Source organism: Mobula birostris, chromosome 14, assembly GCF_030028105.1.
Source record: "Mobula birostris isolate sMobBir1 chromosome 14, sMobBir1.hap1, whole genome shotgun sequence".
NCBI classification, from domain to species: domain Eukaryota; kingdom Metazoa; phylum Chordata; class Chondrichthyes; order Myliobatiformes; family Myliobatidae; genus Mobula; species Mobula birostris.
Window position 1 is genome coordinate 39,041,246 of NC_092383.1, and position 27,563 is coordinate 39,068,808.

Sequence of the window (27,563 nt, forward strand, 5' to 3'; positions counted from 1 at the left end):
TGTGAAAGAGATGGTGGTAGAAATTGTGAAGACATTAGTAATGATCTTTCAAGAATCATTGGACTCTGGCATGGTTTTGGAGGACTGGAAAATTGAAAATGTCACTCACTCTTTAAGAAAGAAGGGAGGCAGCAGAAAGGAAATTATAGACCAGTTAGCCTATCCTCAGTGGTTGGGAAGATGTTGGAGTCAATTGTTAAGGATGAAGTTATGGAGTACTTGGTGACACAGGACAAGATAGGACAAAGACAGCCTGGTTTCCTTAAGGGAAAACCTTGCCTGACAAACCTGTTGGAATCCTTTGAGGAGACTACAAGTAGGATAGATAAAGGGGCTGCAGCAGATGTTGTATCTTTGGGTTTTCAGAAGGCTTTTGACAAGTTGCCACACATGAGACTGCTTACCAAGTTAAGTGCCAATGGTATTGTAGGAGAGTTACTAGCATGGTTAGAACATTGGCAGATTGGTAGGAGGCAGCGAGTGGGAATAAAAGGATCTTTTTCTGGTTGGCTGCCCCGATTAGTGATGTTCCACAGAGCTTGGTGTTGGGACAGCTTTTTATGCTGCATATCCATGATTTAGATGATGGAATAGATGGCTTTGTTGCCAAATTTGCAGATGATACGAAGATTGGTGGAGTGGCAGGTAGTGTCGAGGAAACAGGAAGGCTGCAGAAGGAGCCTTCCTTCAGATTAAGAGAATGACAAGAAAGTGGCAAATGAAATACAATGTTGGAAATGCACAGTCATGCACTTTGGTGGTAGAAGTAAATGTGCAGACTTTTTTCCAAACAGGGAGAAAATCCAAAAATCGAGATGCAAAGGGAGTTGGCAGTCCTTGTGCAGAACATCCTAAAGGTTAACTTGCAGGTGGAGTCAGTGGTGAGGAAGACAAATGAAATGTTAGCTTTCATTTCAAAAGGTCTAAAACATACGAGCAAGGATGTGATGCTGAGGCTTTATAAGGCGCTGGTGAGACCTCACCTAGAGTTTCGTGAATAGTTTTGGGCTCCTCATCTAAGAAAAGATGTGCTGGCATTGGAGATGGTTCAGAGGAGGTTCACAAGGATGATTCTGGGAATGAAAGGGTTATCACATGAGGAATGTTTGATGGCACTGGGCCCGTACTCACTGTAATTTAGAAGGATGGGTGGGGAATCTCATTGAAAACTTTCAAATGTTGAAAGGCCTAACCGGAATAGACATGCAAAGGATGTTTCCTGTGGTGGGGGAACCTAGAACAAGAGGGCACAGCCTCAGGATGGGGGGGGGGGGGCATCCATTTAAAATAGAGATGTGGAGAAATTTCTGTAGCCAGAGGGTGGTGAATCGGTGGAGTTTGTTATCGCAGGCAGCTGTGGAGACCAGGTAATTGGGTGTATTTAAGGTGAAGATTGATAGGTTCTTAATTGGCTAGTTTCAAAGGTTACAGGGAGAAGACCAGGGAGTGGGACTGAGGGGGGGGGGGGGTGGAGAATGGATCAGCCATGATTGAATGGCGGAACAGATGCGATGGGCCAAATGGTCTAATTCTGCTCCTATCTCTTATGGTCTATGGTCTTTATAATTTTGCTAGCTTATTATATTTCCTCTGGGATAGCACAGCAGATGAGTGTGAAGGATGTAACATCTAAGATCCAGGCCAATCAAATATGATATAAAGTATTTCTTCATACAGAGATAGTTAAGGTCTGAAAATCTGTTTTGACAAATGTGTCTCCCCTAGCAAAATGCTGTAAATGTTGAACAATTTATAAATTGGAAGCTGGTAACTAGTAATAGTTGAGCATAGAACTGCATAATCTGTCAATTTTTGCTCACTTGCTTAACCTATACGTATATATTTAAAAACATTTTGTTGTGTGTATCAACTTGCTTTCCCATGTATTTCATCAACAACTTTGGCTAAAATATCTCATAGTATTTGAAATTCTAGTATTGATCCTTGTACGCTAGCTATACTTGCCGACCTGAAAAGAAATTATTGGAATCGCTTTCTGTTAGCTAGATTTCCATTAATGTTAGCACATTACCCACATAGACATAGCAACAACATTTCTCATATCAACCCTCAGTTACTTCATAAAATAAAATTCTGCTGAGTTGGTTGAGGTGGATAGATGGAGTTTCACTATATTTTAAAAAAACAAGGCCTTTCCAAATGACGCACATCAAAGTTGCTGGTGAACGCAGCAGGTCAGGCAGCATCTGTAGGAAGAGGTGCAGTCGACGTTTCAGGCCGAGACCCTTCGTCAGGACTAACTGAAGGAAGAGTGAGTAAGGGATTTGAAAGTTGGAGGGGGAGGGGGAGATCCAAAATGATAGGAGAAGACAGGAGGGGGAGGGATAGAGCCAAGAGCTGGACAGGTGATTGGCAAAAGGGGATACGAGAGGATCATGGGACATGAGGTCCGGGAAGAAAGACAATGGGGGGGGGGGACCCAGAGGATGGGCAAGAGGTATATTCAGAGGGACAGAGGGAGAAAAAGGAGAGTGAGAGAAAGAATGTGTGCATAAAAATAAGTAACAGATGGGGTACGAGGGGGAGGTGGGGCCTTAGCGGAAGTTAGAGAAGTTGATGTTCATGCCATCAGATTGGAGGCTACCCAGACGGAATATAAGGTGTTGTTCCTCCAACCTGAGTGTGGCTTCATCTTTACAGTAGAGGAGGCCGTGGATAGACATGTCAGAATGGGAATGGGATGTGGAATTAAAATGTGTGGCCACTGGGAGATCCTGCTTTCTCTGGCGGACAGAGCGTAGATGTTCAGCAAAACGGTCTCCCAGTCTGCGTCGGGTCTCGCCAGTGTAAGTGGAACAAGTGCTACACATGCCCTTACACTTCCTCCCTTACCACCATTCAGGGCCCTAAACAGTCCTTCCAGATGAGGCAACACTTCACCTGTGAGTCGACTGGGGTGATATACTGCGTCCGGTGCTCCCGATGTGGCCTTTTATATATTGGCGAGACCCGACGCAGACTGGGAGACCGCTTTGCTGAACATCTACGCTCTGTCCGCCAGAGAAAGCAGGATCTCCCAGTGGCCACACATTTTAATTCCACATCCCATTCCCATTCTGACATGTCTATCCACGGCCTCCTCTACTGTAAAGGTGAAGCCACACTCAGGTTGGAGGAACAACACCTTATATTCCGTCTGGGTAGCCTCCAACCTGATGGCATGAACATCGACTTCTCTAACTTTCGCTAAGGCCCCACCTCCCCCTCGTACCCCATCTGTTACTTATTTTTATGCACACATTCTTTCTCTCACTCTCCTTTTTCTCCCTGTGTCCCTCTGAATATACCTCTTGCCCATCCTCTGGGTACCCCCCCCCCCCCCGTCTTTCTTTCCGGACCTCCTGTCCCATGATCCTCTCGTATCCCCTTTTGCCTATCACCTGTCCAGCTCTTGGCTCTATCCCTCCCCCTCCTGTCTTCTCCTATCATTTTGGATCTGCCCCTCCCCCTCCAACTTTCAAATCCCTTACTCACTCTTCCTTCAGTTAGTCCTGACAAAGGGTCTCAGCCTGAAACGTCGACTGCACCTCTTCATACAGATGCTGCCTGACCTGCTGCGTCCACCAGCAACTTTGATGTTTGATGCTTGAATTTCCAGCATCTGCAGAATTCCTGTTGTTTGCCTTTCCAAATGACTTAATTTTGTCTATAATTATCATACCTAAATTTTGATCACTATTCCATTTTTTTTTAAGAATGTTGTAGTTTTGGTAGTGTTCTAGTCCACAGGTGTTACCCCTGAACATTGCTACCTTAGCGCAAAGGATGCATTCTCAGGTGCAAAAATACTAACTAAATCAACTTTAAAAGGTGCCTGTGTATGTATATTTACTTGCTTTATTATTTTACTACTCTCAAGTGATAAATAAGGGTTTCATTGAGAATAAGTATAGGCTGTAACAATATTAAATGTACATTGGGAGTTAATATAAAATGCACTGTAAACTGGAAAAAAGATGAACTGGTGACCACATTAAAGTAGCAGCAGAAGATGGGAAAGAAATGGGCAAGGCAGGCTGTGGCTCAGACTACTGGATAAATGGGCTAGGTTGTGAATCTTATTTTTGAAGTCTAGATCCTGTAGTCAGAACTGTTGAGCATAGTTCTCTTCACTGAAGAGCTGCATTCAACTCATTCTTGGAAAGAAGCACTAATCCCACTTCACTAAATGAAAATCAAAAACTGCAGAAGCTGGAAATCTGAAATAAAAATAGAATACTAGAAACATTGAACAGGTCAGGAAAAGGAAACATTTAATGATTCAGGTCTGGAATCAATCGTCAGAATGGGGGGGGAGAAAATGTAGGTTTTAGGAAGCAGAGAAGAAGGGAGAGATAGAGCAAAGGGTATATACTGTATCTGAGAAAAGTAGATCATGAGAATATTGTGGCAGTTAAGTAGCATCCAAAAACAGATTTAGTTCATTGGTGTAAAGTGTTACTATTAGTAAGGCTGTAGGATATGTCAGGCAGGGCAGAATATATACAAAAATTGTGGGGGTGGGGGTGGAGAGCCAAAGTGATGACAGGCAATATTGGCCAGTCTGATACTGATGAGAAAGTAAGTTACGTAAAGTTGGTGAATTCAATGTTGAGTCTTGAGGGAAGATGAGGTACTGTTGTGTTAAGACCTCTGAGGATCTAACCTGGTCCCAAAATATCAATGCAGCTACGTTTGTATAAAGGAGGCAAGACAGCAGCTATATTTCATTAGGAGTTTGAAGAGATTTGTTGTGTCACCCACAACATTCAAACTTTTATAGATATACTGTGGAGAGTATTCTGGACAGACTGCATCACTGTTTGGTATTGTGGGGGGCTACTGCACAGGATCAAAAAAAAACTACAGAAAGTTGTAAAATTAGTCAGCTCCATCTTGGGTACCAGCCTCTGTAGTATCCAAGACATCTTCATAGAGTGCTGCCTCAGATGGGAGATGTCCATGATTTAAGGACTGCCATCACCCAGGGCATAGGATGTACGGAAGCTTGAAGGCACACACTCAGCCATCCATGACAGCATCTCCTCCTCTGCCATACAATTCCTACGTGGACATTGAACCCTTGATCACTACCTCACTTTCTTTAATATATGCTACTTCTGTTTTTACATTATTTTAAATTTATTTAATATACGTGTATATACTTAATGTAATTTACATATTTACTTGTTTCTATATTATCATGCATTGCATTGAACTGCTGCTGCTAAGTCAACAAATTTCACGTCACATGCTGGTGATAATAAACCTGATTCAAATTCTATTTCTGTTCCCCAGGCTTGGGTTGGGCCTTGTTGTAACTGTATAGGTCAAACAGTATGTTGTAACAGTATAGTCAAAGTGGGAATGAGATGGTGAATTAAAGTGGTGAATTAAGCTCGTGGTCATCAAAACTTGTACAGTTTTGATGTCGGGTCTCAGATCTAAATTGTAACTGCTTTATGTTGTAGAAATACTGCCTGACCAAGTGTTTCCAGCATCTTATGATTTTTCCCCAACCATTCTTCACTCAATCATTGCAGTGCCTTCCATCAAAATTGGAGTCTCCATTATTTCAATGTCTCCATATGAACATGGTGTTGTTTCAAGGCTTGTAGTTCCATATCTAAAGTAATGTTTTCCCACAGTCTTTTAGACCAATTTCGCACACTATTACTTACTTACCTCCTTCTAGAGGTTGTTGTAAAACATGTTCCGTAATAAATCTGCAGGCACTGCAGCATGTGAACCTGTTGTAAACACAACAAAAATGTATTGTGTTCTCATGTCCTAAGCAACAATTACCAGTTCACTGAAAAGCTTGTATCTTTAGGTGCCTTGTTTATCTTTACCTCTTTCTCTTTGATCCATTCTCTTCTGATTGATATTCTTCATGCTTAAATTTATTCTTTGTAGTTTTAAGTGTCTCAATCTATCCTCTCAACTTTGACTTTGTCACTTAGAACAATGGAGGGGGAGGGGAAGTGCTAAAGTCTCTATCATAATTTGTACTGCATTTGACATTGATTGTACAGACCAAAACAAGTACTGCGAAGTGCTGACTGGAGAGTAGAAACCTTCTCCCTTTAATTAATATAGTCTAAATAGTACTAACACCTTGCAAGGTGTATTGCTGAATACTCATTGACTAAACAACAATGATGTAGCATGCACTCATTGTCTTAGCATCAATTTACATACAATTTTCTTATCAGTTGTGTGTAATATTATGTACTGTGCTCTCATTAGCTGAGTACCATTGATGGAATATGTTCCCATAGGCTGCGAGACTGTGAACAGGAAGTTTTGGAACAGGAACAGCTTCTTCCCCTTTGTCATCTGATTCCTAAATGGACATTGAATCCTTGGACGCTACGTCACTTTTTTACTTTTTCAATATTTTTATTAGTTACTTGCATAGATTAATACAAAATACATTATGATATCATGGAAACAAAAACAAGGTTGAAATGCTCCATATCTATGTATAGTAAATTAACCATAATATTGAAAAGGTATAATTTATTCTAATCTAAAGCAAAATCAAAACCCCATTACAAAAAAAGAGGGAAAAAAACAGCTGTTTGATTAAAAGAAAAGAAGAAAAAATCTTGGACATATAGTCATAAATTCAAACATATAATAGCCAGCATCATTGCTGAACAGGTCAAAGATTGTCAAAGTAGTTCCAAAAAGGTCCCCATAATGTGAAAAAATCTTGTCTAGGTATAGAAATAGAAAACCTAATCTTCTCTAGATTTAAACATGACATAACATCAATCAACCAATGGGCATGAGTAGGCAGAGTGGCATCTTTCCTTTTAAGCAACAAAACTCTTCTGGCTAAAAGAAAAATAAAAGCCAAAATATGCAAATCATTTGATTTAAGAGTAAAATCATTTCCTCCAACAATGCCATACAAGGCAGTCAGAGGGTTGGGTTTAAAGTTTATTTTAAAAAGCTCCGAGAAAGTTTGAAATACTTCTTTCCAAAATTTATCAAGCCGCGGGCAGGACCAGAACATGAATTAGAGAGGCCTCTTCGAAATTACATCTACTGCTGTATGGAGAAAAATCTGAGTAAAAACGAGAGAGCTTATCTTTAGTCATGTAGGCTCTATGAACCACTTTAAATTGTAAAAGAGAGTGATGCGCGCATAACGAAGAGGTGTGAATAAGTTTAAAAATTTCATTCCAAGTATCCTCATCAATTGAAATCTGTAGGTCTTGTTCCCAGAGGTTTTTAATTTTGTCTAACGGAATGTTTCTCATTGCCAACAACATACTATAAATATTAGAAATAGATCCATTATAAAAAGGTTTCAGAGTAAAAATTGTATCAATTAGATTCTTATCTGGAGATTTAGGAAATGTATGAAGTTGAGAATGCAAAAAGTCTCTTTTTTAGTATATAGTATTTCTATTTTTGCATGATTTTTGATCTATTCAATATATGTATACTGTAATTGTTTTATTATTTTATTTTTTTCTATATTATGTATTGCATTGAACTGCTGCTGCTAAGTTAACAGATTTCACATCACATGTCGGTGATAATAAACCTGATTCTGATTCTGTAAACAGGCTAGACCAGTTTGGCAAGCTGGTCAGCCATTCAGTTAATAAGTTAGGTTCTTTTTTGCTTTTTTTTTCAGTATTATTCCTGGACTAAGAGAGTTCTAATGAAGAACATTTGGCTGAAATCTATGTAGACAATATCAGTCCTCTTCATCACCTCTTCAAAAAAATTTAATTCAAATTTGTGAAAATTAATTTTCCATGCAGAAAACCATGCTGACTATCCTTAATCCGTCCTTGTTTTTCCAATTGCAAATAAATCCTATCGCTCAGAATCTGTTCCAATTAATTTCCCGCCCTGGCTTATCCCTTCTGAGATAGAAACATAGAAAATAGGTGCAGGAGTAGGCCATTCGGTCCTTCGAGCCTACACCGCCATTCATTATGATCATGGCTGATCATCCAACTCAGAACCCCGCCCCAGCCTTCCCTCCATACCCCCTGACCCCCGTAGCCACAAGGGCCATATCTAACTCCCTCTTAAATATAGCCAATGAACTGGCCTCAACTGTTTCCTGTGGCAGAGAATTCCACAGATAAAGATGAAACTTTTGGTTTTCCTCCAGTCTCCTCTTCAATGGCTAACGGAGTTGCAAAAATCTGTGCCAGGGCCTCAGCAATCTCCTTCCTTGCTTCCCATAGATCTTAAGATACACTTAGTCAGGCCTAAGGGATTTACACCCCTTTGTATATTTCAAGCTCTGCCACACCATCACCTTCATTATATTGATATTTGCCAAGATACCTCTATTCTCTGTCTTCGACTCACTAGCTTCCATGCCTTTCTCCATGGTAAGCACAGACAAATATGCTTTTAACATATTGCCTGTTTCTTGTGGCTCCACACATAAGTTACCGTTGATCTTCAAGGGGACCCCTTTATTTTCTCTGACTACCCTTTGCTCTTAATAGGGACTTCTATGATTTTCCTTTATCTGATCTAGCTCTTTCCCGGACCTATTTAACAAGCCCTACCCCAAACTTTACCTTCATTCTGAGGAAGTTCCAGACAACATTAGGGAATTAAAGTTACATACTATTACAATGCTATTCCTACACTTCATGCTTCACCCCATATGTCCTCAGTGGACATTCCCTGGGATGTTCTCTCTAAGCAGTGCAGTGATGGTCTCTCTAACAAATAGTGCAACTTGGTCTCATTCCTTGCCTCCAGCTCTTGCACTGAAAGTATTAAAAATCTGAAACATGGAGCTGCCAATCTTACCCATCATTCAACCATGTTTCTGTGACAGCTATAATATCATAACTGCATGCCAATCCATGCTTAGAGTTCATCTCCCTTACCTGCGAAGGTTCTTGCATTAAAGAAAATAGTTTTTTGAATCTTGCTTTAACCTTGACATATTTGCTTTAACATCTGCTGTACATTTGCTTCAACAGCCTCATCTGATACACTACTGCTTTGGGTCCCATTCCTTGGCAGTATTGTTTAAACCTAGCAGATCTCCCCGGAAGAATATTGGTCCTCCTCCATTTCAGATGCAACCCATCCCCCTTGTACCATTTCTTCAGCTACACATTCATTTACCTTATTTAAGATTCAAAGATTCAAAAAACTTTATTGTCATTCTAACCGTACATCAGCTCTGCAGGGCTGAATGAGACAGCGTTTCTCAGGAGCAGTGTAATCATAACATAACAAATACAACACTAAATAATAAACATAACAATAAATAGTAAAACACAACAGCCACATGTCAGTTAAAATCAAGTTATAAGTGTCCAGTGCAAGTTAAGTGTCCAAAGCAGAGTCAGGTAGAGCAGCTATTTAGCAATCTGGCTGCCTGTGTGAGGAAGCTGTTTAGTAGCCTTGTGGTTTTATTTTTGATGCTCCTGTAACGTTTGCCTGATGGCAGAAGAACAAACAGTTCATGGAGAGGGTGTGAGGGGTCTTTAATGATGTACCGTGTCTTCTGGAGGCATCGACTCTGAAAGAGGTCTTGGACAGAAGGTAGGGAGACCCCAATAACCTTCTCTGCTCCCCTAACCACCCTCTGCAAGGCTTTTTTGTTGACAGCGCTGCAGCTGGAGTACCAGGTTGTGATGCAAAAGGTCAGCACACTCTCAACCACGCCTCTGTAGAATGTAGTTAAGATGTTAGTGGGGAGTGATGCTTGTTTAAGCTTTCTCAGAAAGTGCAATCTCTGCTGGGCCAGTCTCACAGTCCCAGTGATGTTCCTGGACCAGGTGAGATTGTCCGAGATCTGCACCCCAAGGAACTTGAAGTTTTCCATTCTCTCCACTGTGGAGCTGCTGATGCTGAGGGGTGTGTGCTCAGGCTGAGACCGTCTGAAATCGACAATCATCTCCTTGGTTTTGGTGACATTAAGCATCAAGTTGTTATCCCTGCACCAGCTCCCTAGGTGTTTGACCTCCTCCCTGTACATTGTTTTATCATTTTTGCTGATGAGCCCCACCACTGTGGTATCATCTGCAAATTTAATGATCAGGTTCTCCTTGAATCTGGCTGCACAGTCATGTGTTAGCAGTGTAAACAGCAATGGGCTAAGCACACAGCCTTGTGGGGATCCAGTGCTCAGTGTGATGGAGTCAGAGATGTTCCTGCCAACACGGACTGACTGTGGTCTTTCTGTCAAGAAATCCAGAATCCAGAGACACATGGCAGTATTAAGGCCAAGCAGTGACAGTTTCTCCACTAGTCTGTGCGGGATGATGGTATTGAACACTGAACTGAAATCAATGTACAGGATTCTGGCATAAGTGTCTTTGTTGTCCAAGTGAGAGAGAACTGTGTGCAGTGTGGTGGATATTGCATCCTCCTTTGAGCGATTTGGATGATAAGCAAACTGTAGAGGATCCAGTGATGAGGGGAGGCTGGCTGTAATATGAGGCTTGACAAGCCGTTCAAAACATTTCATTACTATGGGGGTCAGGGCAACAGGACGGTAATCATTTAGACAGGCTACAACTGATTTCTTTGCTACAGGGATGATTGTGGAGGTTTTGAAGCATCTGGGGACAATAGCTTGACTAAGGGAGATGTTGAAAATGTCTGTCAGGGCATCGGCTAATACATCAGCACATTCCTTGAGCACACGGCCAGGGATGTTGTCGGGACCTCCCGCTTTTCGTGGGTTGACCCTGGCAAGGGTCCTCCGTGTTTGCTCTGGATCAATGATTGGAGCCGGCTGGTCAGGTGGTAAAAAGGGACTGGCTCTCCCCCTTGCTGTAGTGTTTGATGCTTCGAAGCAGGCAAAGAATTTGTTAAGCCTGTCTGGTAGAGAGGCATCGCTGTCATCAGTTTTCTGCCTGATCTTGTAGTCTGTCAGAGCTTTAATTCCCTGCCACATCCATCTGGTGTCACCTGTGTCACAGAAGTGTCCGAGTATTTTGCCCGCGTAGGCCCTTTTCGCTTTCCTGATCCCTAGTGAAAGTGCAGACCTGGCTGAGCAAAGCGCACTCCTGTCCCCCGATCTGTAGGCTGTCATGGGCCTTCAGTAGTGAACGCACCTCTGTTGTCATCCATGGCTTTTTATAATCACGTGCGGTGAAGGTTTTCATCACAGTGACATTCTCCGTGCATTTGGCTGTGTAGCTGATTACTGCCTCCGCATACTCCTCAATGTCTGTATGGTCATCATAGGAGGCTGCTGTTTTGAATATGTCCCAGTCTGTGTGCGAAAAACAGTCTTGTAGTGCTGAGGCTGTTCCTTTTGGCCAGACCCTTATCTCTCTTTTCTCTGCTCTCACACGTTTAAGCAGAGGTTTATATGCTGGTGTTAACATGACAGATATGTGGTCAGAGTGGCCAAGGTGGGGGCAGGGGGCTGCTTTGTATGCCTGGGTGTGTTGGTATAAACCAAGTCCAGTGTGTTGTCTCCCCTGGTTTTGAAATCTACATATTGCCAGAATTTGGGGAACACAGTCTTTAAGCTGGTGTAGTTAAAGTCCCCAGCAATCACCACAAAGCTGTCAGGATGTGTAGTCAGTAGCTCACTGATGGCTTCATCTAGGCCTCCCAGTACTTCGTTAGCATTAGCCTTAGCATTGGCACTGGGAGCTACGTAAACAGCTGCCACAAACATGATGGTGAATTCCCTCAGCAGATAGAATGGCCGGCATTTCACAATGAGAAATTCAGCCAGTGGTGAGCAGTGTTTAGCAACTACTGTAGGGTTCACACACCAGTCTTTGTTTATATAAACACACAGACCTCCTCCTCGGCTCTTACTGGAGCTAGCTGCCTCTCTGTCCGCACAAAATGGTGTCATTCCCTCTAACTGTATCGCTGCATCCGGTATGTTGTCATGGAGCCAGGATTCCGTTAAGACATACACACAGCAGTCTTTAAATTCCTTGTGTGTTTCCCTCAGCAGACGCAGCTCATCCAGCTTGTTGTCGATGGAGCGGACATTTGAGAGCAGGAGGGATGGTACCGCTGGCCTGGTGGGGTTAGCTTTCAGCCTAGCATGGATGCCAGCCCTCTTACCCCTCCTCTGTCTTCTCTCACAGCGCTCACATATATATGTGTGTGTGTGTATATATGTATGTGTGTGTATGTGTGTGTGTATATGTGTATGTATATATGTATATATACGAAACATTTCTTCAAACCAGAGTGTAAAGCACAACGGTACACATTACATACAGAGCACAACAATAACTTACGAAGGTAAGGATGAAATATACAGATGAATCACACACAAATAACAAACTAAAGTGCATTAATATTATAAGATACGGAACAGATTAACCAGGGACATTTCCAATACGATGCGGCGGGGAGTTCAGAAGCCTAATGACCTGGGGGAAGAAACTGTTTCTCATTTTAACCATTCTTGTTTTAATGCATCGTAGTCTCCTGCCTGATGGTAGAAAGTCAAAGAGGTTGCTGGATGGATGGGCAGGATCCTTAATACTAAGGGCCCTGTGTATGCAGCACTCCTGATAATTGTCCCTTATGGATGATAGGGAGACCACTATGAGCCTCTCAGATGTTCTCACACTCCTTTGTAGGAACTTCTGCTCCAATGCTTAACTGCTCCCATACCAGATGGAGATGCAACTTGTCAGGACGCTCTCAATGGTGCTCCTGTAAAATATAGTTAAGATGGGGACAGGTGTCCCTTGCTTGCCTCAATCTTCTTAGGAAGTGGAGGCGCAGAAATATCACACAGATTATAACCCTGGAGTCTTGCTTTTTAATCTTTTGCCTAATTCTTTACATAGTGGATTTCAGTTAATTGAGGCACATTGGGACCAGTATATTTTGGGCCAATTAAGCGGCTGCCTCACTTAGCTGAAGTTTAATGGAAATGGTTAAGAAGGTATATAAAAAAAAGACAATCTACCGTTTAACTGAGTAACAAATTATGTATTTGAAATACAGAACAAATTAGAACTACAAATATTACTATATTACAAAACTGTGTATTCTTAAATTATCAACAGTACATTGCCATGTTCTTTTGACTGTAAATGAATAAAATCTAGGCAGACCTTTCATGCCGATAATGGACTGCCTTCATACAATGTTTCAGATGATTGTTGTTACCATCAAATTCTTCGTAGTTCCTAACTTGAAATCATTTCATTTTCACTTCCGGCCATTTTTGGCATCTCCAAGCCTCAATGAACTGCAGTTCTGAATTGTTTCGTTGCTTATTTTTTTGCCAACCATCAGTGACAAAAATCACTACTTTTTGAGCACAAACACCTGCAACTGATACTATTTTAAAACTTTGCTCTAAGCATGTCTAACAGCCACACAAGTACACACACTATATCCTAGTTAGAAACTGGCAACTGTCTCCTGTCCCAGTTAAGTTGCATTGTGCCCCAAATAAACAAAAGAAATCCTGGCAGGACCTTGTCACTCACTTGTACAAATATGACCACAACCTCTCGCTACTCATCCTCCTTTTCAAAATGTTCCTGGCATGCTCAGAAATGCCCTTTGATCCTAGTACCATGGAGGCAGGTACACCATTGCTTGCAGCCACAGAAATGCTTATCAGTACTCCTGACAACAGAGTCCCTTGTACGTGCTCTGAATTAGTAAAATGTGTGTGAGAAATGATGTTTTTCTTTTTCACTATATTAATCTGGTTGCAGTGTTTTCTACTCAAGTTTGTAGACAACAGTGAGTTAGGATACAATAATTTGCATAATTAAAAACAGGAAATTACAATGTGGCTAATAAGTAACTAGTCAATGCAATTAGCTTTCAAGGCTGAAATCAATTTTTTGGGGGTAAGTGGACATAGTATTCCACTGTTAATGTGATTATTTTATATACATCAGAAATATAAATAGCCATATTTTAATTACCAATCAACTATCAATAGTAAAACCAGCTTAAATTGTAGAATTTTACATTTTCCTGAAAAACTGTATCAACTGTAACCAAGGTATTGAAAATAAGGTCATTTATTTCTTAGCACAGGTTTAAGAATTATTAAGCATTATCATATACTTTGCTCAGATATTTGTTTCATGGATTATTTTTTAGATGCAATAAAGAACTAATAAAATTGCATTATTAATTCCTTTCACTGCAGCAGGATTTCTGTTAACTGAAGAGGCATTTGTTCAAATCCAGGGGAACATAGCAGTTAATCCTTATCTAGCAAAATTGTAGCATTGGTTTTATGATAAGTGAACAGTAGATTTAAATTGTTCATGTTAGTTGAGGCATGTATAGTCATAAAGTCATGTAGAGGCATGCTAAAACTGTCATGTCAGCCTGAATCATGTACTGAAATGTAAGTAAGGCATGTACCTACAGTCTTCTGAAATAAAAGCAATAAATGAAGTAACCTTCAGGAAGAGTAATGGTTAAATCATCAAGAGGTCTTGATGCAGTGGATGTGGAATGGACTTTTTCCTCGTATCTGGAATGAGGAATGATAGTTTTTAAAATAAAGTGATTACCCATTTAGGGCAGAAAAGAAATGTATTTTCTTATTTGAGAAACACTTCCTCAAAAGGGAAGGGAATATTTGTCTTGGAATATATTTTTTTAAAACCAGAGAGAGAAAGATTCTTGATAAGCAAAGTACGTCAGTGGTTATTAGAGAGTCGGTTGGAATACAGAATTGAGGTTATATTCAAATCAACCATAATCTAATCAAATGGTAGAGCAGCCTGGAGGGTTGGATTTGTTCAGGGCTATCGCAAGAAGCAGGAGTAGGACAATCAGCTCTGCAAACCTTCTCTGTCAAACAGTAAGATTATTGTCGACTCAATCTTGGCTTCAATGCTACTTTCCCCTCTTTATCTGTACAACTTAACACTTAATTCATAAATGATGACAAAGACCATTCTCCCATATTTTCAACTTGGACAGGGTGTGTTACAGATAGTAATCACATTCTATCACAGTGTCATGACTGACATAACACTTAAAATGGGCAGTTTCTGGCATGTAATTCTTAAAAAAAAATAGTCTGTTCACCTTTTGGCTATTTCACTAATGCATCAATATAATTAATATTGCTTCTTAATATTTTTGTATCTTTTATTTTTCAAACTTTATTTAATCTCTTCCAGCATTGACAAGATAACCAAGGTAGCGTCTCCTGTATTGGTAATTCATGGGACTGAGGATGAAGTGATTGATTTTTCCCATGGTCTTGCAATGTACGAACAGTGTCCAAGAGCAGTGGAGCCCCTCTGGGTCGAGGGAGCCGGGCATAATGACATTGAGCTTTATGCACAATACCTTGAAAGATTGAAACAGTTTATTAGTCATGAGCTGCCTATTTCTTAGGACTCTGGATGTTTCCTAGGCAAATGTGAATTGACGAACAGCTCTAATTTGCACATGGTCTAACTGGATAACTAGCTTTTGACGACAAAATAAGCTATCACCTTTTAGGCTGATTCCATTTGAGAAACAGCACAAAATCTGTCTTTTTTTATACCAGGAAAAATTCATGCAATTTATGTATGTTGCACATGAAATAATATTTACCTACTGTAATTTTGAAATAGTTTTTGATTGTTATTAAAATTATTGTTTAATCATCTGGCTTTTTAGCATTCTGGCAACAATTCTATGTGTCTTGAATTTTTTAGGAGTAGAAATCTCTCTTTGGTCATTGGCATACTGAATGAGTCTAGCCAGTGGTTGTACTTCCCTCCTACACATTCAGTTCCATTTATGTTAAACAAATGAAGTTTGTGGAGATGAGTACAACCTGCTGCCAGTACTGAGTTTAGCAGTAATGACCAAAGACTGCTTTTACTTTTAAATTTTTTAACTTCTTTATAAACTGGAAACTTCTTGTATAATACAACGTAACACAGCTAAGTAGATAAAATAGCCCTTCATTGAAAGATGATCAAACCAATGTGCTGAAGTGATTTGAATGCTTGTTACCTTCTAGATATTTTAGCATTGCCTCAAAGTACTGTATTTGTAAAATTCAAGTGAAATTGGAACGTGTTTCCAATTCTTTGCTAATGTTCTTTTGAGTGGTCTTAATGTTCCAACATCTGTGGAGATTCTTTCCATATTAAAATTGTTAAACAATACCTCATACTTCCCTAATGGTGCATATGGCTGAATACTTTATTCACAGATGTGTAAATTTATGAACTAATCAACAGTTCTTGTGTACTGTTTTCTGGGAGGAGGTTCCTGAAATGTAATGTCATCTTAAATTGTATTGCTCTTGTGTGATATCTTTGAAGGTGATAAGAGCTCTTCTATTGATGTGATAACTATCAAATAGCTTTTATCCTGTGAAATGTTTGATTTGGTGATGTAAATGCTTTTGTATCCTGAATTACTTGCACATTCAACTTATAAAAATTTCTGCCATCTATTTCATAAATTTACATATCAGTAGTTAATATAGGAAGAGATGTAATTTGTTAATTTTAGTTGGAAAGACCAGAAAATTAAGATTTAATTTTGACTTTGGAATTGTATTGAAATATCCAAAAATAATGCAACACATTACTTAAAAAAAAAACTGAACAAAGCCTTAAATGTAATGAGGATCTCTGCATATTTGACTTAAATATTCATTGTTGTAAGTTGTACATAAGCAACAAATAGTTGCAATGGAATAAAAAATGCATGGAATGTAAAATGAGATTTTTAAAACTGGAACAATTGTGTACAGTAAAAGCATCAAGAATACGATTTTGGCACATTTTTGGTGTGATCAGTTTTAAAAAAAAAAAAATTGAAATCTCAATTAAACATAAGAAATGCTGTGCGCAATAAACTCCTTGACTGCTTGTTCAGTTCTTTCAATTATTTTATGGGGGTGAAAATAAAAGCTAAGTTTTGATGTCCATTACAAAAAAAATGAGGGGTCTTTTTGGTGTAATTTTTTTCTTTCTATTTTTGAACTGTGGGTAGTCTGGAAAGTTACTCTGGTGGGTTTCTAAATGCTCCCGACAAATAGAAGCTAGGCTCTCAGTGCCATCCCAAAAGCTGCAGCTCCATTTCAACCATTCATGGGCTAGAGATTCTCATGACCTTTTCCGGATGATTTGACAAAATTCTGGGCGTGTTTCTTCTGTTCATCTGGTAGTTTTTTTTCTGAGATGGACCTTCGGGTAGAGTACATCTTTTGTGATTCTGGTCTCAGGCACATAAACAGTGTAGCCTGTCCATCAGAACTGGCTGAAAGTGGTCTGTACCTCAGTGCTGAGAATATTGAACTCCGCCATGGACGGTCTCAAGCCCGGCTGCGAAAGGAGGAGGGTTGGGCATAGGGCTAGCAACCCCATCCCGTAAAAACCCAGAGCTTTAGAAATGCAAACAGAAGCTCTACAGACCTCAATCCTGAGAGATGAAGGAGCTTTGCTTAGCAGCAGAGGGCTATGGCAAGCTACTGTCAGTAGCCTGCGTCCCAGTAGGAGTGATGGGCTTAAGAGAAGAAGAACTGAGAATGTTGACCTAGGAGAGATGCTGACAATGGTTGTTTATTCTTTTGCTGGATTTTGAGGATATGGAGGATTTTGTGGAAAGTGTTGGTAGATATGCCTGCTGTAGTTCACGTCTCAGAAGAACAGGGGTCCTGTAGCCTAGGAGACCATGAGGTTTGTGCCTTGTTTTGTTGCAATTTTTGATTACCTTTTCCCAGGTGGCCAAAGACCACAGTGTTGTAATGATAAATTTTGCTATTAATATCTGGCCTTGTGAGAGGTGGATTTATCCCAATTCCACAAATGGATTTTTGTTCAAATGCAGATAACTGGTGAGTAATCTACAAGAGAATTACATCCAATTGATGCTTGCTCTCTTGGTACTGCACTACTTCGCTTGGCTATGGACTAATTTTTCTCGTGCAACAATTCCTTATTCTGTATAGTCACCCAGTTTGTCCAAGCCTGTAAAATATTTCCAGACACTTCACATCGTTCATGCTTTAGGAATAAAGATATTTCTTCAGAAATTTATTGCTACTAGCTTCCAATTTCTACTCAAGTTCAAATTTTCTTCTCTCCTTATTCCATATCTTTAAGCTTCTTGTTCCTCCAAAATCCAAATACCCACCATTTCTCACTACATTTGCACATACTTAGGAAAAGTTGCCACCTTGCAAATTTCAACAGTTAGCACATTCTAACTGGTTGCCTCACCCTCTGGTATGGGGGGGCCACTGCACAGGATTGGAAAAAACTACAGAAAGTTGCATACTCAGCCAGCTCCATCATGGGCACTAGCTTCCTCAGTATTGAGGACATCCTCAAAAGGCTATGACAAAAAATCCATCATTAAGGACTCCATCATTCAGGTTGACCTCTTTTATTGTTACCATTAGGAGGTGCTAGTACAGGAGCCTGAAAACACACACTCAGTGTTTTAGGAACAGCTTCTTCCCCACCATCATCAAATTTCTGAATGGAAAATACTAGGCAAACTCAAAGGTCTTAAGATGGATGAGTCACCTGGACCAAATGGACTACATTCCAGAGTCCTGAGAGAGGTTGCTGAAGAGATATCAGATGCATTGGTCATGAACATTCAAGAATCAGGTGAATTTGGCATGGTCTCTGAGGACTGGAGTCACTCCACTCTTTAAGAAGGGAGGAATGCAAAAGAAAGGAAATTGTAAGCTAGTTAGCATCACCTCAGTGATTGGGAAAGTGTTGGAGTCTATTATTAAGGATGAGGTTTCGATGTACTTGGAGACTAATGATAAAAATAAGTCAAAGTCAGCATGTTTTCTGTTAAGAGAAATCTCGCCAGAAGTATCTGTTAGAGTTCTTCAAGGAGGTAACAAGCAGGGAGGACAAAGGACAGGCAGTGGATTTACTTGGATTTTCAGAAGGCATTTGATAAGGTGCTACACATGAGGCTGCTTAACAAAATAAAATCCTACAGTGTCACAGGAAAGATACTCGCATGTATAGAGGAATAGCTGACAAGCAAGAGGCAGTGAATAGGAATAAAAGGGGGCTTTTCTGGTTGGCTGCCAGGAACTAGTGGTGTTCCTTATTTTTCACATTGTCAATGATTTGACTAATGGAATTGATGGCTTTGTGGCAAAGTTTACGGATGATATGAAGATAAGTGGAGGGGTAGGTAGTGCTGAGGAAGCAATGCGATTGCAGCACTACTTAGACAAATTGGAAGAATGGGCAAAAAAGTAGCAGATATAATATTGTGTTGGAAAATGTATGATAATGCATTTTGGTAAAAGGAACAATAGTGTGGACTATTTTCTAAATGGGGAGAAGGTTCAAACATCAGAGGTGCAGAGTGTCTTAGGAGTCCTTGTGTAACACTCCCAGAAGGTTAATTTACAGGTTGAGTCTGTGGTAAAGAAGGCAAATGTAATGTTGGCATTATTTCAAGGGAATAGGATGTAAAAGCAAGGCGATAATTACTAGTCAGGCTGCACTTGAAGTATTGTCAACAGTTTTGAATGAATGAAATATCTTTATTGTCATTGCGTAGTACAATTTGTCATGCACCAATACAGCAAAAAGGAGTTTGCAACTTTCGTACTCAGTGCTATAAAACAACAAATAAAATAAATAAACAATAAATAAAATCAAGTAACCAGCCAGTACAAGCAATGTCCAGCAGTACAAAAGCGCAACTCAGATGCATGACAGCCATAAAACCAGTATTAGAAGTAGCAATATAACAAATTTATGGATGGTGCTTGATCGATTGGTTCAGAGCAATTATAGCTCTGGGGAAAAAGCTATTTTTCAGTCTGGAAGTGTGGGCATAGAAAATCTTATAATGTCTGCCAGATGGCAGAAGCTCAAACAGACAATTGCATGGGTGTGTATTGTCCTTACAGATGCTTGTAGCTTTCCTTAGGCAGCGTGAGCTGTAGGTGTCCTCCAGGACTGGGAGCTGAGTCCCAATAATCTTCTGTGCGCTAGAGACAACCTGCTGAAGTGCTTTCCTATCAGCTGCTGTACAACTGAGATACCACACAGGGATGCAGTAGGTTAAGATGCTCTCTATGGTGCTGTGGTTAAACTTCACCAGCATCTGTTCAGGTAGACCGGCGTCCTGAGGAAAAACAAAAGTTGCTGTGCTTTCTTAACTATTGTTGTGGTGTTAGTGGACCATGTAAGGTATTCCCAGAAACCTGAAACTGGACACTCTCTACACTATGTCTCCGTTAATGTAGATTGGAGCGTACTCGTCATCCCGTGACTTTCCAAAGTTGATAATTAGCAACTTAGTCTTTGATGTATTAAGAGACAGGTTGTTCTCTGAGCACCATCTCACTAAGTTCTGTACCTCCGCTCTGTACGCTGATTCATCTCTGTTGGAGATCAACCCGATCACTGTTATGGCGTCTGCGAATTTGACGATGATATTGCTGTTAAATGCAGATACACAGTCGTAAGTAAAGATGGAGTAGAGTATGGGACTCAATACAGAACCTTGTGGTGTACCAGTGTTCGGGATAGTAGTGGAGGACAGGTGAGGGCCCAGTCTCACTCCCTGTGAACGTTCTGACAAGAAATTCAAGACCCAATTGCAGAGTGATGAGCTGAGGCCTAGCTATTGAAGTTTGGAGATGAGCTTGCTGGGGATGACAATATTAAAAGCAGAGCTATAATCAACAAACAACATCCTCACGTATGTGCCCTCCCCCTCCAGGTGTGTCAGGACAGTGTGAAGAGCTAATGAGATGGCATCCTCTGCGGACCTGTTTGCTTTATAGGCAAACTGGTGTGAGTCCAATGTAGCAGGGATAGTGACTTTAATGTGGGAGAGGACCAATCTCTCAAAGCACTTCATTATTGTTGGTGTAAGGGCAACTGAATGACAGTCATTCAAATTATTGATGTATGTTTTCTTCAGGACAGGCACTATGTTGGCTGACTTCAGGCACTTGGGGACCGTTGCCTGAGATAGAGACAGATTGAAAATTCTTGTAAATACATCAGCCAGTTGTTCAACACAGTCTTTATGTACCCGTCCTGGAACGCCATCTGGGCCTGCAGCTTTTCGTGGATTGAACTTCTGCAGTGTGCACTGTACATCATGTGTGCTCAGTGTAAGAACCTGTTCACCCTCTATGGCCGGGATTCTTGCACTCCTCACATTGTTATTAATTTTAAACCAGCCAAAGAAGGTGTTAAGTTCATTGGCCAGTGTGATGTCACTGTGGGGGCAGATGGGGTTAGTCTTGCGATAATAGCCCTGATGCCTTGCCACATGCTCCAATTGTTAGCACTGTTCCATATCTCAGAAAGGATGTGTTGTCATTGGAAAGATTCCAAAGTAGGTTCACGAAGATGATTCCAGAAATGAATGGGGTTAACATATGAGGAGTGTTTGGTAGCTTTGGGCCTGTACTCACTGGAATTTAGAAGAATGCAGGCAGGAGTGGGGGGAATCTCATTGAAACCTACTGCACGTTGAAAGGACTAGATATGGTAGATGTGGAGAGCATGTTTCCTGTGGTGGGGATATCCAGAACTAGAGGTCACAGTGTCAAAACTGAGAGATGACCTTTTAGAACAGAGATAAGGAAGAATTTTTTTTAGCCAGAGAGTAGTGAATCTGTGGAATGCTCTGCCACAGACTGTGGTGGAGACCAAATCCGTGGGTATATTTAAGGCAGAAGTTGATAACTTCTTAATCAGTCAGGGCATGAAAGAATATGACGAGAAGACAGGTGTATGGGGTTGAGTGGGATCCGGGTTAGACATGATGGAATGGCAGAGCAGACTCGATGGGCTGAATGGCCTAATTCTGCTCCTGTATCTCATGGTCTAAAATGATCCCATGAGCTAACACACTTTTTTCCACTTTTTGCACTGCTTATATATATTTCTTAATGTAATTCATAGTTTATGTTATGTATTGCACTGTACTGCAAAACATATTTCACTACATTTGCCAATGATATTAAACATGATTCTGATAACTGAAAGATTATTTGACCTGAAATGTTGACTGTTTCTCTTTTGACTGAGTGTTTCAGTATTTTCTGTTTTAATTTTTAGACATCCTGCAACTGTTACTTTTTCGTGTTTTGATTTTCAAATAGCTCACTCAAATGAAACGGGGCATATTCAGTGGTCTGCTTCATAGTATTCTTTAATGCAATTTCTCGATACCGCTGAATTGTTGATCAATTTTTTTTTAATCGAGTGCCTAGGGAAAATCGATTTACAGATGCCTGTACCTTCGCCTCTCGGTACAAGATTTCATAGGCTGAGCCCGATTCTGAGAGCGGGACCAAAGGCAGACCGTGGAAACGAGGCTAATACCCCCATCCACTTAGCTGCCAACTCGGTCAGAGCGCATGTGCTCGGCTAATTCCGTCTTTCAGGTTGGGGCTGTGCTCGAATTCTAGATTTGGCTCACTTTGCTGAACATTCGGCTGTCAGATGCCACGTGGATTTTGTTTTGGCTCTAGCCGCAGTCAACACAGAGGAAATGAAGGTACAGTATTGGTTTGACGCGGCGAGAAGGAGAATGAGGTCCAGGCCCCTGCTGCCGTGATAAATACAACGAATTCACCTATTTTTCAGCAGCAATTTCCAGACTTCACGTTGCTTAAGTATTCCCTTGCACTGGAAAGCAAAATAGTATGAAATGGAAAAGACCTCTCGACTAAACTAAAAATAAATCTGATTTAAAATATATTTGCCAAGAGACAATATTATGGAAGCGATCAACTTTTAACCTCTTTTGTACGTACTTCAATGACTAGGCAAGTTAATTAGAACTGCACATTGTTCTTTTATGGCGCTAGGATGAGTGGGTGTCTCTATGGTCCTGCGATTTTGTACGAACTAGCTGACTCAAACGATGCGAAATCCTTCCAGCTTTTAGCGAGAGCGACTTTATTTATGTTGACTGACGGAAAGTGACAGTTCATCAACTCCCACCCTCAGTCGGGGGAGTCTCCAGTACCTTGGAATCTGAGGGTATAATTCTGCCAAATGGTTCCTAGCACATGGATTTAAAAAAGTCAACGCAAAACAAAACAGAAGTTTGTTTCTATTGAAAAGTTAACTTAATATCACTGATGTCTGTCTGGCCTTAATTTGAAAAATTGACTCACAGGGCTGGCCAGTTTGGAGTTGGTCGCTTGGGATGTTATCAAATTGCTTTAGCGGAGTACTGGCAAGAATGTGAAGACGTCTGAGAGAATAGTTTATCTTCCGTTTGCAAGAAAACAACACCAGCCATATCCTTTAAGAGTAACTGCGAAGGAAGTCTATTGGGCCAAGGTAAGGGAGAATTGTAGGTGTTGGAAATTGACGGACTGACTTATTAACTCTTTATTGTGCAGTTCTATTTGTTGAAAACTGGAGGGTGTAATAGTTTTGAAATGCAGAGAGACTTTTGGGTTTAAGTGATAATTTCCAACTGTGAAATCCAGAGTTCTAGATATAAAAAATCTCTATCCATTCTCTACGCAGAATGCTGAGCTTTGAAAAGAGATTTAAAGACTCAATTTAGAATAAATTAGTATTTTTAAGTGAATTCTATGTTGCAAGACAGTTTCATACCAGAATAAAATTTATTAACATTGACTTAGAAGATATGAAATGTACTGTGTTGCATCAGCAGGACAGTGCAAAGACAAAAATTATAAATTTCAAAAATATGTGATGAATCATTTTATTACCAATTTTTGTTTTAATAAAACAACGCCTTATCAACATAATTAAAAAGCACAACATCTGTCGAACTTACTCACTAAGGTGATGACTGTAATGACAGCTCATTGGACATTAGTTTGTTACATGGAATTTTCAGGTAATCAGAAATACTGATATTTATCGTGGAAATAAGTTGGATGAAAACACCTACAAATCTTTCAGCCTAGTTCTTCTACTACTTTTCAAACTTACGTATTGAAATGTGTATTCAGGTGAATGAAACATGTATAGTCGAAGTTGTTTATTCTTCCTACTCATTTGTTTAATTTGATAATTACAATTGGCACACAAGTTAGAAGTTAAATGTTGAATATTTTCACTCTTTGCCCAATACTCTTTACTCTTCTGGTTTCTCAGAAGATCAGACAGTATCTATGGAGAGAGAAGTTTTCGGCCAGAGCACTTAGAAAACATTAAACATGGACAGCTTAAATTTGAAACGAGTGCAAAGTATGTGGGAAATGAACAGAAAAAGAGCTAATGTACTGTAATGTAAAAAGGTGTATAGAAACAAATGATTTGGATCTGAAAAATTAAAATGATCTGGTAAAAAAGAGAAGGTTTTTGGTACTTTAAATACGGCAATGGAAAGGCTGATAGATCCTATATGTAACATTTCTCACTAAAAGACAGTAGTTACTTCTACCCAGTCAGTCCTTTCATCAACCTGTGGCCTCTCCATTTCCGGTGGCTCTACAGCAACTGCCTTGGAACCAGATTATAGCAGTTATCTATTGTTGTTTTCATTATGTTGAGTAGTAGATTGCAGAAGGTTGATTCTGACTTTCTAATATCATTTACAGATTCAAAATGCAAATGGATGGAAGTCCCAAGGTCCAATCTTCTCTCAAAGATACTTGTACCAACTGCACAGCTGAAAAGTTTTCACCATGTACAATACCTCAGTCCCTTCATTTATTACATTATCAAAAGCAGTTGTTTCTTCAAAGTGACTCGCCTGCATCGGAAGCCACTCTTGGGCTTCTCTTGCCCAAGGATCATCTTCTAGAGAAAAGGAGGAGAGTGTTTTCTAGCCCAGAGGTTGCAGGAAAACTTGCACTTCACCTGCTTTATTTTGCGGTTTTTGCTGTAGCTGTACTGGGTTTGCTTCACTGGGATGGCAATTTGCAGTTATTCCAAGGAAACAGTTGCAAAGGTAAGCTAGATAGCAATTCTCATTGCTCTAACACAGAGGGAAAACTAGATACAGTGGAGAACCATAAAACACAAATATGGAATTGACCCAGGAGGCTGGGAGAAATTTGACTTAGAAAGTTAAAGAGGATAGTAGGCTCATTAAAAACAGATGGATATATTACCAACAAATTAAAGCAGTAGTAGAGCTTGTGACAGTCTTCACTGTAGAGAATGGTGGTAATTCTGGCATCCTAGGAAACTGATAAAGAATCAAAAATGGAATTCACTAAGTTCAAGTAATTGAAGAAGACAGTGCAGAAAAAATAATGGGACCTAAGGATTACAGGTACCAAGCAGAATGGCATTTAAGAACTTGGCTCTTAAAGAAGAAATTTAGCTTGTCATCTTCTAAATTGTCTTGATCCAGGAATTGGCTTATCAGACCAGAAATCTTTACAATGAATGATACAGAAAAATCAGGATTTTTTAAAAATGATGGATTGTGGAGCATGTAACAAAATCTATAATGAGGCATATTGGTTAAAAGCTGAGCTGATTAGAGAGAGTCAATTCAGGTTTAGCCTAGCTACATACTTTTGGCAGTCTGAATTGTGTAGGTGGAACAGTCTTTCAAGTAGAAGATTGTAGTAGGATGTACTTACATTGAGTTCCAGGAGACTTTCAATGAGTTTCCATGTTGTTTGGTAAAATGGAATACACAGATATGAAATGAAATTATTTGACTTGATTTGAAATTTGGTTACAGAGACAAAAGGCAGAAAGTGGTAATAATTCATGTATATTTGTATTTAGAGAAGTAACCTTTAGTGTGCCTTAAATATCTGTGCATTGTCTCTAATATTTATCAGTAATTTAGGTAATGTAACAGAGACCATGTTGGCAAGCTTGATAATGAAACCAAGGTAGGAGATATTATAATTGTTGTGGATAAGAGCATTTGTCTACTGGTGATCTTCATTACTTCAGTGTACAAAGCAGTAACAATAAAATTTGATTGTGGCTAAATGTGAGGCCAAGAAGGAATAATTCCAAATATATTTTAAATGATGAAAAGTTAGGAATAGTAGAAATCTAGAGATATTCAGTGGTCAATGAGATTTATTGGTTAGAAATGTTACTGGAATGTTAGCCTTCATATGAGGGAGTAAGGTTATAAAATTAATGTATTTGGTTAGACAGCACCTGGAGTATCATGTATGATGAAGGATGCTAAGAGTGTAAACTCTGGAATTTCTTGCCTAAATCCCTCAGCTATCCTGTCCTGGCTATTTCTCATATTCTACATTATCTATTTTAATTGTGCAGCATGTCAATACAATATTATACACGCCCACAAAATGGTGAAGGAACTCAGCAGGTCATGCAGTATCTATTGGAGGAAAATGAACAGCCGATATTTTGGGCCAAAGACCCTTCATTAGGAGACCGAAATCCTGATGAAAGATCTTAGCCCAAAACATTCACTTTTCATTTCTCTCCAGAGACGCTGCCTGACCGAAGTTCCCCTAGCATTTTTCATATGTTGCTCAAGATTTCCACCATCTGCAGAACCGATGTCTGTGACATTCCTTAATGATGTCCCTTTCAATATTACTTGAATGCATTACAATGTTATACAAAATATGAGTTGCTGATGTTGTGAATATATTCTTGTCAATCTGTCCAACAAAATTTCACAGGATATTACCAGTGTTTTTAAGAATTGTAAGGAGGAGTTATATAAACTAGACTTATTATTCCCTAATGAGTAGATTAAAGGATGATTTCATCCATATTTGTAGGATTTGGAATTGAATTGTTGAAGTGGATAAAGAGAAACTATTTCTTTTAGTCAACTAGTGGAGGATAAGGGATTTACTTTTACCTAGAAGCCTCTAGGGAAGTAAACATAGAATATTACAGCATAGTACAGACCCTTCAGCCCATGATGTTGGGCTGAACTTTTAGCCTACTCTAAGACCAATCTAAACCTTCCGTCCTACATAGCTTTTCTATCATTCTATCATCCAAGTTTCTTAAATGCCTCTACCACCACCTCTGGCAAATCATTCCACGCCTTCACCACTATCTGTGTGAAAAAAACTTCACATCTGGCATCATCCCTATACTTTCCTCCAATCACTCTAATATTATGCCCCTTAATTTAGCTCTTTCTGCCCTAGGAGAATGTTTCTGGCTATCCACTTGATTGATGCCTCCTATGATCGTGTGAACCTCTATCATTCTCCTTTGCTCCAGAGAGAAAAGCCCTACCTTGCTCAAAATATCCTCATACGATATGCTCTCTAATCCAGGCAGCATAAATCTCTGCACCCTGTCTAAAACTTCCACATTTTCCCTATAATAAGGCAATCACAACTGAACACAATATCCGAAGTGTGGTCTAACTGGGGTTTTATAGAATTGCAACATTACCTTGCAGCTCCTGAGCTCAATCCCTGACTAATAAAGATGTTCTTAACAATCTGTCAAAATGCATGGTAAATTTGAGGGATCTATGGACATGGACCCCAAGATCCTCTGTTCCTCCACACTGCTAAGAATCTTGCCATTAACCCGATGTTCTGCCTTCAAATTCAACCTTCCAAAGTGAATCATTTCACACTTTTCTGGATTAAGCTCCCATCTGCCACTTCTTAGCCCAGCTCTGTATCTTGTCAATGTCCTTTTGTACCCTATGAGAGCCTTCGACCCTATCCATACTCCATCAATATTCATGTC

The 27,563-nt window shown here is 39.9% G+C and overlaps 1 protein-coding gene across 7 annotated transcripts in view; it reads left to right on the top strand.

Moving 5' to 3' along the window:
• The window catches only part of abhd17c (abhydrolase domain containing 17C, depalmitoylase), an 80,406-nt gene that overhangs the window by 28,437 nt on the left and 24,406 nt on the right, over positions 1 to 27,563 (top strand). For 4 of the 7 annotated variants that reach the window (XR_011889079.1, XM_072278410.1, XM_072278412.1 and 1 more), the window contains exon 3: positions 24,488 to 24,840. Coding sequence is in view for 6 of the 7 variants with exons in the window: in XM_072278410.1 (XP_072134511.1) it covers positions 24,488 to 24,840 (353 nt within the window). In the remaining variant the exon portion in view is untranslated. Of the gene's footprint in view, positions 1 to 6,281; positions 7,313 to 15,110; positions 16,787 to 23,082; positions 23,244 to 24,487; positions 24,841 to 27,563 lie in introns of those variants that run through there. The other 3 variants (XM_072278415.1, XM_072278413.1, XM_072278414.1) reach the window with 3 other exon arrangements.